Source organism: Charadrius vociferus, unplaced genomic scaffold, assembly GCF_000708025.1.
Source record: "Charadrius vociferus isolate BGI_N301 unplaced genomic scaffold, ASM70802v2 scaffold46, whole genome shotgun sequence".
In the NCBI taxonomy this organism is placed as follows: domain Eukaryota; kingdom Metazoa; phylum Chordata; class Aves; order Charadriiformes; family Charadriidae; genus Charadrius; species Charadrius vociferus.
In genome coordinates this window covers 1,731,292-1,743,943 of record NW_009648710.1, presented here as the reverse complement: position 1 = coordinate 1,743,943, position 12,652 = coordinate 1,731,292, and the positions used below count along the sequence as shown (strand labels likewise).

The 12,652-nt window shown below is 39.7% G+C and overlaps 1 protein-coding gene across 1 annotated transcript in view; it reads left to right on the top strand.

Moving 5' to 3' along the window:
- The window catches only part of LOC104287836 (nodal modulator 1), a 30,947-nt gene extending 26,596 nt beyond the window's left edge, over positions 1-4,351 (top strand). Inside the window, exons 28-31 of the mRNA XM_009886570.1 lie at positions 1,611-1,712; positions 1,919-2,038; positions 3,007-3,099; positions 3,969-4,351. Coding sequence (XP_009884872.1) covers positions 1,611-1,712; positions 1,919-2,038; positions 3,007-3,099; positions 3,969-4,100 — 447 coding nt within the window. The 3' untranslated portion in view covers positions 4,101-4,351. The remainder of the gene's footprint in view (positions 1-1,610; positions 1,713-1,918; positions 2,039-3,006; positions 3,100-3,968) is intronic.
- The last annotated feature ends 8,301 nt before the right edge of the window (positions 4,352-12,652 follow it).

The window sequence follows — 12,652 nt, the reverse complement described above, 5'->3', positions numbered from 1 at the left end:
GGAAAGCAAGGCAGCAGGGGTGAAATGATTCCTCTGCGTCAGAGAATAGCATTAATTCCTGAAACACCTAGAATTCTTGATGTGCATGTCTGCTAGCAAGAAGATACCATGTGAATGCAATGATACCATAGGACACATGAATTTATAAGTACAGCTAGAAGAGAGAGTATGAGACAAATAGTAAAGCTTGAAATTTTCAAAAGACTGCACTGTGATCTGAAAAAAACCCTTCCTGAACGCCTGTGATCCTTTTGGGTTATACTGCAAATGCTGGAAGTATCTGCAAGAGGTGTTAGTGTGGTAGGAATTCTAGTACAATTTCTCAGGTTTAAAAGCTTCTTGAAATGTTACCTACAAATATAAATGCAGTGCCTGGATTTCTTTCAGACTAGGCTGTTATGCATCTCACCTGCCAAGATCTCATTGCTAAGCTATTGGTTTCTTTGGGAGACATCCAGAGGATCCAACATTCAGAGCAGGTGTGAAGGGAAAATGTGTCACCTTACTGAAGAGCAACTGAGTGAGCTTCCTATCTTTCTGGGGAAATTTAGACACTTGCAATTCAGCCTAAGCAAATAGGACTTAATGTCAAAATGTAACTACATGGAAGTTATCCAAGCCTGTACCTGTTTCATATGAGGTTGGGTTTTGCGTTGCATGTAATGCACGTGCACTGTTGATGAGTGCATATCATCACCCTTGCTTTCAAGGTAGAAATTTTTGTCTTTGAAAGATGTGCTAAGATTTGATACAGACACAAGGAAGCGGTTTTGTGACTTCAGTCTGGTCCCTTCTGGTTGCATGGGCCTGATGAAACAACTGGAAATGCTCTGGTGAGCTGTGATTGGAGCTGCAACCATGGCAGCACTGGGCAGAATCAGTGAGAATTTAGTTGGGCTGTGTGTGCAAGGAGAGCCAAGTCTTAGCAAGTATCTGATCCAGAGGTTTAAAAACAATGGGATAGATGCTAGAAGGCAGCTTCAGTGGTCCACAAAAACCATCACTTTTCTTCCTGTGTCCCCTGGAGGAGGTGCAGTGGCTGATAAACTTTTGTGCATACAAGCAGCCTCATGTAAGGGCGTGCTGCTCCCCCTACCAGCCTTATTCGACTGTCATACAACCCTCTTTTAATTATGCTGGTTTCTGAGAAAACTGTATTGCTGAGGACTTCAGGCCTATTCTGTAGCCTGAGGATGTCTAGCTTGTTAAATACGTTTAGAGAAATTGAAATCAAGCAAACTGAGCCTATTGGAGAAATGGAAACAACCCCCAGCTGCAAATTCCTGTGAAACTGCTGGGTTTATTTAAAAGAGTTGTTCGGTTCTGGTTGATGCACGGCATAGACTACTTTTAGTACACTAGATACATGAAAATGTCATATATCAGTTGTTCCTAAATGATTTCAAGTTCTGTAAAAAGACTGTTTCTGTGACTTCACGTCCCAGAGTAGAACAATTCCCAATGTTCTTACTTAACAACTGTCTGTTTATAAAACACATGACAAATTTTGAAGTGCTTTTGTCCCTTAAGGTGTGGGATTTCTTAAATATCTACCTATTGTAGTGCAGGCTCAGAAATGCCTGGTTTGTGCTGTCTTCTTTCCCTCACAGGTGAAGCTCTACAAAAGTGAAAATCTTGACAACCCAATTCATACAGTCAACTTAGGCCTATCCCTGTTTTTCCATTTCCCACCACTGCTCCGAGATGGAGAGGTAAGAATATTAGCTTTGCTCTCTTTCATTTTTTTTCCGAAGGACACTGAAGTGTTATTTATGGTGTGCCTGCAGTACCGTATTCATGCCAAAGTGACCAGTGTCTCAGAAGATCTGAAGCCTGTTAAACTGACTTTTGCCTTTAAATCTAATTTTGTCCCAGACTGCTACTGATGCTGTAGCCTGAGTGTATTTTTTACCCACAGAATTATGTGGTACTCCTGGATTCTACGTTGTCAAAATCGCAGTATGACTACACCCTGCCTCAAGTTTCATTCACTGCTATTGGATATCATAAACACATTACACTGATCTTTAGTCCCACTGTAAGTACAAAATACTTAAATGTTCAAGTGTTCACCTTGAGACTGAGTATATAGCCTGCATGTTATTTGTGGTCTTGGCCAAACTTTCTATTAATGTAAATATAAAGAGGTTTGTGCGTGGCATTAAAGTGACAGTGAATTTGGATTTGGCCACATGTAAGACATCAGGCAGGGATGTAATAAGGTGGTATATTACGGGAGACAGGTAAGGAGTTCAAGAAGGAGTTATAGCCGTGATACTAACTGAAAGGTTGCAGTAACTGAGGGCTGAAAGGGAAAGATAGGCTTGTTGTCAGAATTCCTTTAACGATTTCTGTGTATATGAAAGAAGTATCACCAGGCCAAAAAGAGATCTTTAGTTATTGGAGAGGAGGGAAGGGGTAAAGCAGAGGAGTTCTCAAACTAGCACCAGGGGAAAACTCCTTTGAGTGAGAGGTGTCTCTTTGCACTTCTGAACAGTGCAGTCAATTTAGTGAAATGTTCGTTCTGTAATACTTTTAAATGATCTATTTCTCTTCTGCACTGCTGCATGTTCATATGCCAGTGAAACATGAGGGAAACATGAAAAGGCAGTTATAAATGAAGGATGCAGATATGCCTTGAAAGATGTTGTTCTAGTATGGTTGCTGTAGTATTATCATTGGGATCACAGAGGTTTGGGCAGCATGTGACAGGTAAATCAAAGCACACCAGGTTGACTGTAAAGTGGAGGCTGACCATCAGTGAGTTAACTTTTAAAAACAGCAAACCCCAGGAAGAAGGTAATAGATGAATGAATCTGATCAAGAGGACTGCTTCGAAGTCGTATGTAAAGTAAATCTTAGAGCAGTACTTAGAAGGAAGTCAGATGGGAAGGTCTGGGCATGCCACATGATCTGTGCTGGCATTGCTTAAAGCCGAGGGATTTCATAGTCAAAATGGCTGTTTAAAAAAACAAAAGAAAAATCCATAGTCCTCATTGTTTTCAGAGAAAGCTGCCTGAACAAGATATTGCCCAAGGATCTTACATCGCGTTACCACTGACACTGCTTCTGTTGTTGGCTGGTTACAACCACGATAAGGTAAGTCATGGGTTTTATTTGTCTTACCCAAATACTATTGTCCTGTCAATGAATACTTTGTTAAGGTGGTTATCCAGACAGAGGTGCAGTCAGCAGTCATCTTATGTGACACATTTTAAGAAAAGCCACAACTTAGCTAAGTTTTTGGACAGTGACCTTACTTTGAAAAAAGTTAGTGTGACAGTGAGTTCTTGTGCTGTTCCTGAATTTTGTCTTCTCATTTGAGGGCTCTGGGAAAAAATGGAATACAGCATAATTCAAATTCAGGTAGCTAGACCCAATGACAATGGGAATGAAAATAATTATTTTATTGGCTTCGGGAGCAATCAGACTGGAAAAAAAACTTGCAAGTCATTGAGTCTGGTTTCTTTAGCTTTACACCCTCCCTAGTGAAAAGGTCTCGAGAGAAATATAACTACTTACTATATAACCCCCTCTGTCTTTGTTAAAAAGCCATGTTCTTCTAGTCTTCTCTGATATGGCTGTCTGTACAGTTTGATTTCCTGTCAAACATGGGTAAGACAGCACAGAACGTGGGATTCTCCAGGATTTTCTCCAATGTCACTGAAAGTGTCTCCACTGAAAATAGCAGTCGTCTTCAAGACTCAGGACAAGAACTGCTGTTCTTGGCTAGATGACTGCAGGAAAAAAGTTACTGACAATCATTTTAGGCTTTGATTATCAGAAATTCCCAGAGGTTTGGTTTGATTGCTTCCCAAGATTTGCTGCCATTTTTTGATGTCTTTGTAGATGTGCAATTTAAAAATAGATTCTATTTGTTTTGGGTTGCATCAGTCTAAAGAATGTTATTGTACAGACCTTACATACCATTGTAATCACAAGCTGCTTCCTTTTTTTTTTTCCCCTAGCTTATTCCCTTATTGCTACAGCTGACAACTCGACTGCAAGGAGTACGTGCTCTCGGACAGACAGGTTCTGACACAGGTGGCTCAGAAGATGCAAAGAGACAAACAAAAAAACAGAAGACAAGACGGACGTGAGATGAAAGGAATGACTGAATGAAGTGGTGCTCTGTGAAACTGGAGCCTGAGGAAGCAAAGCCACTGAAATGCATTTTTGTTGAATTTGGGGACTTCACATTTTCATTGTTGCTATGTGAGTGCCGTTTGTCATACTAGCTCCATTTTGATTGTATATTTTTGGTGGAGTCTATAGATTTCCTGTTGTAAAGTAATGAAATGAATGCCTCTGTTGTCACTGTGAGTATATCTCCCATACTTGAAGACAATTCATGATTTTTTTTTCTCTTCAGTGGAACAGGTCATGCTGCCTTCACTAATGATTTGTAAAAGCAGTGGTAATAGACTGCTTGACTTCACTTTCAGTCTCTAGATTTTGGGATAGTTTTTCCTTACCTTTTGAAATACCCACTTTACAGAAGCAGCAGGCAGGGTTTTTACAAAATTGGTGGTGCTTAAAACAAAGTTTTGGGGGACATACATGAGCTGGTGAATCATGTCTTTGGCACTTCCAGTTCAGCAGCTTGATTGAAGAGTCTGTCATCTGCACAGCTGTGATTTCAGTTCTTATCCAATGATTATGTTATCTTTGATTAAAATCAAGTTTTTGCCCAATGAAGACAAATTCTTAATGTCAGGTAAGGCTAGTTGTTAATGCCAGGTAAGTTCTGTTGATCCTACTGCAAAAGCGGTGTTTAAATTTCAGTTCCATACGCAGTGTGATCTCTTTACACCTGCAGTACTCCTGAAGTGGCTCGAGCTGGTTGTACTATTCTTTCCAAAGCTGTACTGTGTTGTCAGAGATACCCATTCGCCCACGTGGCTGTCACATCTGCTGCTCAGACCACGTGCAGCCTTTTTGCCTGTTGATTGATTTATTTATTTTTTCACTTTACTTTAAGAAATGTGAGCTTTTCAAAATCCTCAGCATGTACAGTCCCGATAATGTAGTCTGTAATAAATAACTGTTTCTTACAGGCTATCTTTTGATTCTTGTTTGAAGTAGCCAGTTGGGCATACACAGTTTAAATGTTAATGGGGCTTTTTATTGACAAATAGTATAAAAGTTAATAAAGCTTTTGGAAGATGCACATAAATACCTACAAATATTGCAAAGACACTGGTACTGCCAGTAAGTGGCAATGTTTCTCTTTTATAGTACTTGAAATAAAGTCCCTTTACATTTAAATATTTAAGCTTACAAAACCTACCATTCTTAGAAATTTGGATGCTAAAGGTTTTATGATTTTTGCTGGTATTTTGCATTAGTTTGGGCCTAAATAATTAAAACTTCATTCTGTGATCATTGTCTCTCTCAGAGGGAAATTCTATCAAGATCATAATAAAAATGAAGAGTGTTGACAAAGTGTGTATGTATCGAGTTTGAAATGAAACTCTAAATAAAATACCATGCTCTCTACTTAATGACCTTGAATTTTATATTGCTGTGATGAAATATATGGGGAAAAAACGAAATGTTGTAAGATATATAATAAATTGTATATTTTCAATACATCTTTATTTTAAGCTGGTGAATGTTAATAAAGATATTGCTGCTTTGGGGGAATGTATGAGGAAGAATTGCACGTGTCCGTGTGCCTTGAGGGGAATACCAGATATTCTGACCTCAGAACTGTGGGACTTGCTGATGATTGACTTTAAACATTGAAAATGCTGTTACTAAAAAGAAAAAGAAAAAAAAAAGTGTTAATGCTTGCTAATTTAATGCTTGCTTCTAAACCTAGGGTTTGCCCAATGTCTCTTCTCAAAATTTTCTTTTCTTTGCCTTCTGCAACACACTGGTGGGCTACCTGCTTCCAGCTGTGTGTTTGAGATTTATTCTGCTTTTGAAGTGTTTATTCCTAACAAAAACTATAGCTTGCACTTTCTCACTTGGCAGAGAAGTCATGGTGCTCTCTGAGAACATGGGGAAAACTAATACATGAGAGAATTTTCTAAAGCAGAACTGACATAATAAATGTCAAGGAATCAATATCTCCAATTATATTTAGAAACCAATAATCAGATACACAGACCCAAGCAGAAAAATTAGCAATGTGGTCTCTCAAATCCCCAGAGCCACATGCCTAAAGCGAGGATAGAGTGAGGTCTGTGCACGCTACCCACAAACAGGCTGACTGGGGCACCGGGAGGGAATATCTGTATGAACACGGTCTGCATGACCAAACTCCTCCTGCCTCCAGCTGCCCAGCCCAGGTACCTGGGTGGTACGTGGTACCTCTGCAGTCCGCACAGCCCTTCACCCACAGACTTGGGGTGGTGACAGCTCTGCCTTGTTGCTCTTGATAGAGCATGTAGCTCTAGAGGATCTTCTTTGTGCAGCGTGACTGCATTACAGTGCTTTTCAGTGCAGAAATGGGGGATTCAGTTTAGGATTACCTTCTGTACTCTTCTGAGTTGAATATTTAGGTATTATTTGCTCCACATGTCTGTTTGCAATTGATTTTGTGCTCTGAAAACCAAGACTTCAGTACCAATTGGACTGGCCTTTTCAGTATTTCTTATTGAAAATGTCAGTTAAAGCTGCTTGTCCCATCTTTAATTTATGTTAATATGGAGATTAAATGCAGAATGGGACTAACATTTAGATGTTGACTCCTACTAGAAAACTTCCAAGGCTCAGTGTTTACTATTTTTTGCAGGCACAATAGTGAAAGGATGATAAATTCATTTGCTTGGTGAGCTAAATATGGGCAAATGGCTGAATTCTGTTGGAGATGTGAGTAAGGTCCTCCGGATAAAGATGGCATTGCATGTTACTTGATTTTTCTATCAAAAGCAACAATGAATATTACAAGTATTTGGTTGGCTCATCAGTGATGCACAGAAGTCTATTGTTTAAGAATGAAATGGATCATTAGTATTGAATTTTACAATTTCTTTATACATGGTTCAGCTTAGTTTCTAAAGCATCGTCTTTATTAGATGTATGACAGATTCCAAAACCAAGTGGTTTTGATGCATAAGCAACAATGTTGTTAAATAAAGATACAGCAATTTAAAACCCCAATGTGCTTAAAAGCAGGAAAACAAATACTTAGAGAAATAAGCATTCTTAGCGAGGGTGGAGAAGCACAGGTTTCTTTTCATAGTTAATAGTCTTTGTGATTATTTTTAAAATCTAAATTTCAGTATTTGCTGAGTTGCACTATTTAATGTAAGATACATAGTTGTATGAATCAGATTCTTGGGGCTAAGTGTTCATTTGTTTTTCTTAATTAAGAATGTGTAGGGGAAAAATGATAACATAGTGTGAGATTGGGTCTGTAGATCTCTTTGGGGCTGAACAGGGCATGAAGTGCCCAACGTGCCAGCCAGCTCAGTGCTTCCCTTCCTACAGAGGATAGGATTTCAGGAGGAAATCTCAAAAATGAATGTTACTGCTTTATGCACGGCTGTACTGACCGAGGCTCCCAGCCTCCTACCAGGTTACTTTTTACACAGCAGACTAGCTATGATCCTTGCCAACTTCTTTAACTCACCAAAGAAAGAAAGAAAAGAAAATTAATTCAGTCAAGGCTGACAGCAAACATGCCATCCTCTGGTATAGCAGTTCGATGCTAGGGTGCTGTCCTTAGATATTTTGCTTTCTAGCAGCAAATACGTCTAGACTGTGAAAACAAGAAGACCCCAACTTGATTCCTACTGCTGTTCTTCTTTGTGTGAATTCTGTTCTTCAGTTATTGTAAGTGCAACTGTAGAATTAGCAATTTTAGTAAGTAATGAGTACCTGTCTCAGCACTGTGCTGAGGAAACATGGACTAAGCACTGAGGCTTTTGAAGGTATGATGGCTTTGAAAATCCTACTAGAAATCTATGTAACTGACTTGTCCAGAAGAGCTGAGGCTGAATGTGGAATTGAACCCTCAGATGACTGATGTCTAATTTTCCTCTTATTCAGTATTCCCTACTTTGCATGGTATCTGTATTTCTATTTTTTCCAGTCTGAAAGTAATTTAAATTGGGCTTCTTGCAAAGGTAGAGGCAATAAAATGAGTGATGTAGAAAAGGCCTGAAAGGCAGCAAATTTCCTGAGCTGAGCACAACAGCATTGGCTCAAATCACACCAAGTGGTGGGTTCATGTTATGTGTGGTAAGCAGATAGATCGGTGGCTTTAGAAAACCTCTGAACGTCTCTGAAAATCCAGTAAATCTATTTCTGGTGCATTATTGACTGATGCCAGGACTCTGTAATTTCTTTTTTTTTCTTCCATTTTAAAAGAACACCAATGAGTTTAGTCTCTGTCATTCAGTCATTTATTTAAACCTGGAACAGGCCCATACGTCCTTGTACCAATGAAGAGCAGCTCTACGCTAATTAGCATTCCCTGAGCCTTTGTGGATTATTATTAGCAAGTGCAACTTTTTCCCCTTGAATGTTGTACAGAGCTTTTGTGAGCTTTTTACATCAGCTAACTTGTCCTTTCAATTTTCTATTATACCTTTTGTAATTGCTTTCTGTCTATATTTGATATGTTGTTGCTTTACTCCAGTAACTTACATCGTCACTTTTAACTGTTCGCTATTACTGGGATCAACATGGTTGCATTATTTACTTTGTTTGCTTTAAATATCACTTTTTCTTTGTTCTCCTCCCTCCTCTCCCACCATCTTTCTGGGAATATTTGAGTTTAGCAACATGATGCTGTCTGAAGTCGTATTTGTTACCTTCATAGCCTAAAACCATGATTACTTTAAGCCCAATGATATATTATCATAAAGCACTAAACACCCACCAGACCATTATTGAATTTATCATATCTAAGAGCTCAATAAACAGTGGAAAGATAAACTTGTTTTTTACTGCCTATGGAAGGCAGCAGGTTGATTCCTCCTTTAATTCTCATTTCTGTCAATACTAGAATAATTAAATCCCCATCACGAAGACTCTAGTTTCTTCACAGGTCTCTTATCACACTGGGTCTAGCTACACTTTTTTTTTTTTTTTCCAAAAAGCATAGGGTTGTGATAACCCATCAACAAATTCCCCCTCCAAGCCTTCCTACTCCCAGGCAAAAGAGAAAATAATAGGGGCTTAAGTAAAACACATGAAAAGGAACTGCTTTGTTTCTATGGTCGCCAGTGGTTGCTGCATTAAGGTGGTTTCTACAGCAGTGATTAGGAAGCACGTTCATGTGCTCCATTCTGTACCGCAGGGCTTGCTCCTTCGGGAAGCAGGGGATGGGATGCTGCCCAGGCCCTCCTCTCCCCTCTCCTCAATACCTGGGATGTGTGACAGACATGGATGATTTCTCTTAGCAGATGAACTCAAAAGTCCATTAAGTGCACGTCTGCAGGCTTTGGGCCTGAGTGGCTTGTTTTCTGCTATGCAGGCAGGCCTGATGGAGTTTAACCAGCACCTGTGATTCTCGGCCCATCTGATACAGCCCTCTCTGTCACTAGAGGACCAAAGCCCTTTATGTGCAGAGAGGAAAAAATATTTTGTCTTAATAAACATGGAAATTGGACGCTGCTACGGTTTGAGAGTCCTTAACAATTTGTGGTCGTTTAGATAATCATTCTATCACCCAATGACCTCTTCCCACCCAGGAAAGGGAATCGGGAAAAACAAGGAAACCTGGGACCTGAAGTATAAACAGATTTAATAGAATAAGATTAGATAATTAACATTAACAGCACTAAAGAACCAATATTGATCCCGACACCAATACAGAATATACAAAGATTGTACTCAGCCAATTCTATCAGTAGGAAGCTGTGCACTCCCAGCAGTGGACAGCAAATGTCGGACACTGCGAGCGCTACAGCTTCAGGAGGAGGGGAAGGCCTCAGGAGTCCGGCACCAGGACACGAAGTTCTCAGGATGGCAGCCATCAAGGGAGAGAGAGAAATTCGCAGCAAACTTTCTAATTTATAGTGAGTGTGACATTGATGGTATGAAATAATCCTGTTAGCCAGCTTAGGTCAAGTGCCCAGGTCTCGCTCCTCCTCATCCCCACACCTGGTGAGCTCAAAACCACTGAGACCTTGAGACCCACACACTATAGCTGGCTGTAAAATAAATATTTTCACAAATTCAGACACTGGAGTCTTCTAAAAGTGCAGTTTTCCCCAAGTATTAGAAGAGAAATTAGTCCTGTGTCTCTCAAACCAGGACAGACGCAAATTTACTTATGCATTTAAAATCAGAAATGGTGTTTCCCTTCTATTCTGCTCTCCAGCTGTATGTGCTATTACCCTTGGGGAGGCTTGGTGCGATTGTGGAGTACGAGTACAAGGGACTCCATCATTCTTTCTGGCATAAGGGAACGAAAGATCAACTTTAACTAGTAAGTGTCAGCTCTGAAACAAGCTCTGTAAGGACTGTAAGCTTGTATTAATAAGGATTCATGCAGCTATGCGTGCTCATACAAAGCTCAGTCCAGCAGTGATATCTCAAGTCATGGTGAGCAGATGTGGAATTGGTAATGTACAATGAAGTCATAACTTCACAAAGTAAACAAGTTTTAAAAAAATGTATTCCCATGTTGCTTTTCGTGTTTATAGCTGCATAAATCTCATCTGTGTTTGTATTTATATTTTTACTGTTCTCAGTAAATTTTTTCTTGCCTCTCTGTGGTCCAGGTGTGAGAATGGAGTAAGCGATGTCGTGGCTGTGCTGAGCAGTCAGCACTGACTGAAGAATGGGAAATAAGACCATGATTTTCACTTTTTATAGTATGGATGAACTTTGTAAAATTACAATTTTCCTTTCAGTGCTTTTTTATTTCTGGTGAGTGCCAGGGTAGAAGATGACCAAAAAGAGATGTTGGTACTTTGGGAATTAATTTTCATTTGTCTGCATGTAACTTCCAGCTCTACGAGCTGGCACTTTGGTTCATGGAGACTCAGATCCTGGGCTGAGACCCATGTGTATGGAGCAGTTCAGGTGTCAGCAAGTTAGGTCGACCTATCTGCCTCCTAATCCTGCCAGAGCCACTACTCACAGCAGGAGTGGGGGGAATCTAGGCTTTGAAAATCAAGAAGGAGGAGTTAAAATAAGCATATAATATTAATTATAAAATGAAATTCTCTGCTCTGGTCCTTGAAACCTGGTACCAGCTCTCCTGCTGTGTCTTAAATATATAGAATAAATGATGATTTCATAAGTGGGCTGTTGCTTTTCCTGCATTGCTTGCCACAAGGGCACTGGGTAGTCAAACACCTATTACCAGCATGCAAGCAAGATCTCTCCAGGAGACTGAGGCTATGTCCCAGCAAAATGTTTGTTTTGTAGGTCCAGGCTCAGTTGCTGATGTGTGTATAAATATAGCTTCAGTGTTTAGGTATGTTTCTGTTTCACTTTAGCTATGTAGACAGATCTTCTACAGAAAAAAATACAAAATACTGAGAAAGCTCAGCTTTTGAGTAAAGGTGGCCTACACAATTAGAAGGCTTCCTCTTTGCTATAGTGTTCAGTCATTTAAATATCAGCTGAATAAATACAGAAAGGAAGCAGCAAAGAAGAGAAAAGATGAGGGCACAAACATATTTGGCTCTTTAGTTTTTATTCTTCATTGTGCTGCGCGATGTTTCTTTTCTTTGTCAAACTAATTAGCAAAAAAATCCATCCATAAAGCCCTGCCTGAGCTTATTGCTAGGTCAACAAGCCTACATTCTTTCTGTTAGTGAATGCTGTCTGTGATTACTCCATTCATTAATTTTTACATAGGAAGTAATACCTCTGCCTTGATCTGTATAAACACATAGATTTCTCTTCCAAATCAAACTTCCTCCATACTATGTGCTGTTGCTGGGAGGAAAGCAGAGAGCTAGTACAGTATCAAATCAAGTTAAAGAATGCAATTTCATAAAAATAACCAATAGTAGTTAGTGCTTATTATATTATGCAAGATAAACTGTGGCAGACAAGTTGCATTGATTGCATGTTGTGTGATTTATAACTCTGAAAACAAAACACTCAGTATGTTCTGACTGCAGACATGGATGCGCTCTTAGATAACTGAGCTCTCTTCTGTATGCTCAAGATAGCAGCATTAGATAAGGCTGGACAAGGATCTGAATTCACGTATTTCCACTTTTCAGAAAAAGGTCTTGTCAAGAGCAAGGAAATTTTTAATCTGCTTTTCAAGGACATACTGGAAATTTGGAATTTTTTAGTGCTAAATGGCATGGACATTGTCCCAAATGGTTATTTTTATTTGCTAGCTGAAGTGTGGAGGCTTTCTGAAAGCCAAACTGAAGATCTAATGCCACATCGTTCTAGACACCTTGCTTAGTTGCATAAGAAAGCGTCCCTACTTAATGCCCAAAGGCCTTACAGTCTAAATGGATGAGAGAGATAAAAGATGATAGAAAATTCAGGTGTGTGTAGTCTATACGATAGCCACCAAGACCTAAAGAAGTCAAAACCCACATCATAGTCACTAAACATTGCAATGCCCAGTCCCCAGCTAGCTGTTCCCTGCTAGAGTATCCACACACACCCTCACCCCCAACACTTAGAATTCTGGTAAGCAAAGCCTTTAGATGAACCTTCAAGACAGCTCAGTGCTTCAGGGATCTGGGAAAAGGGAACTGAAAGAAAGCAC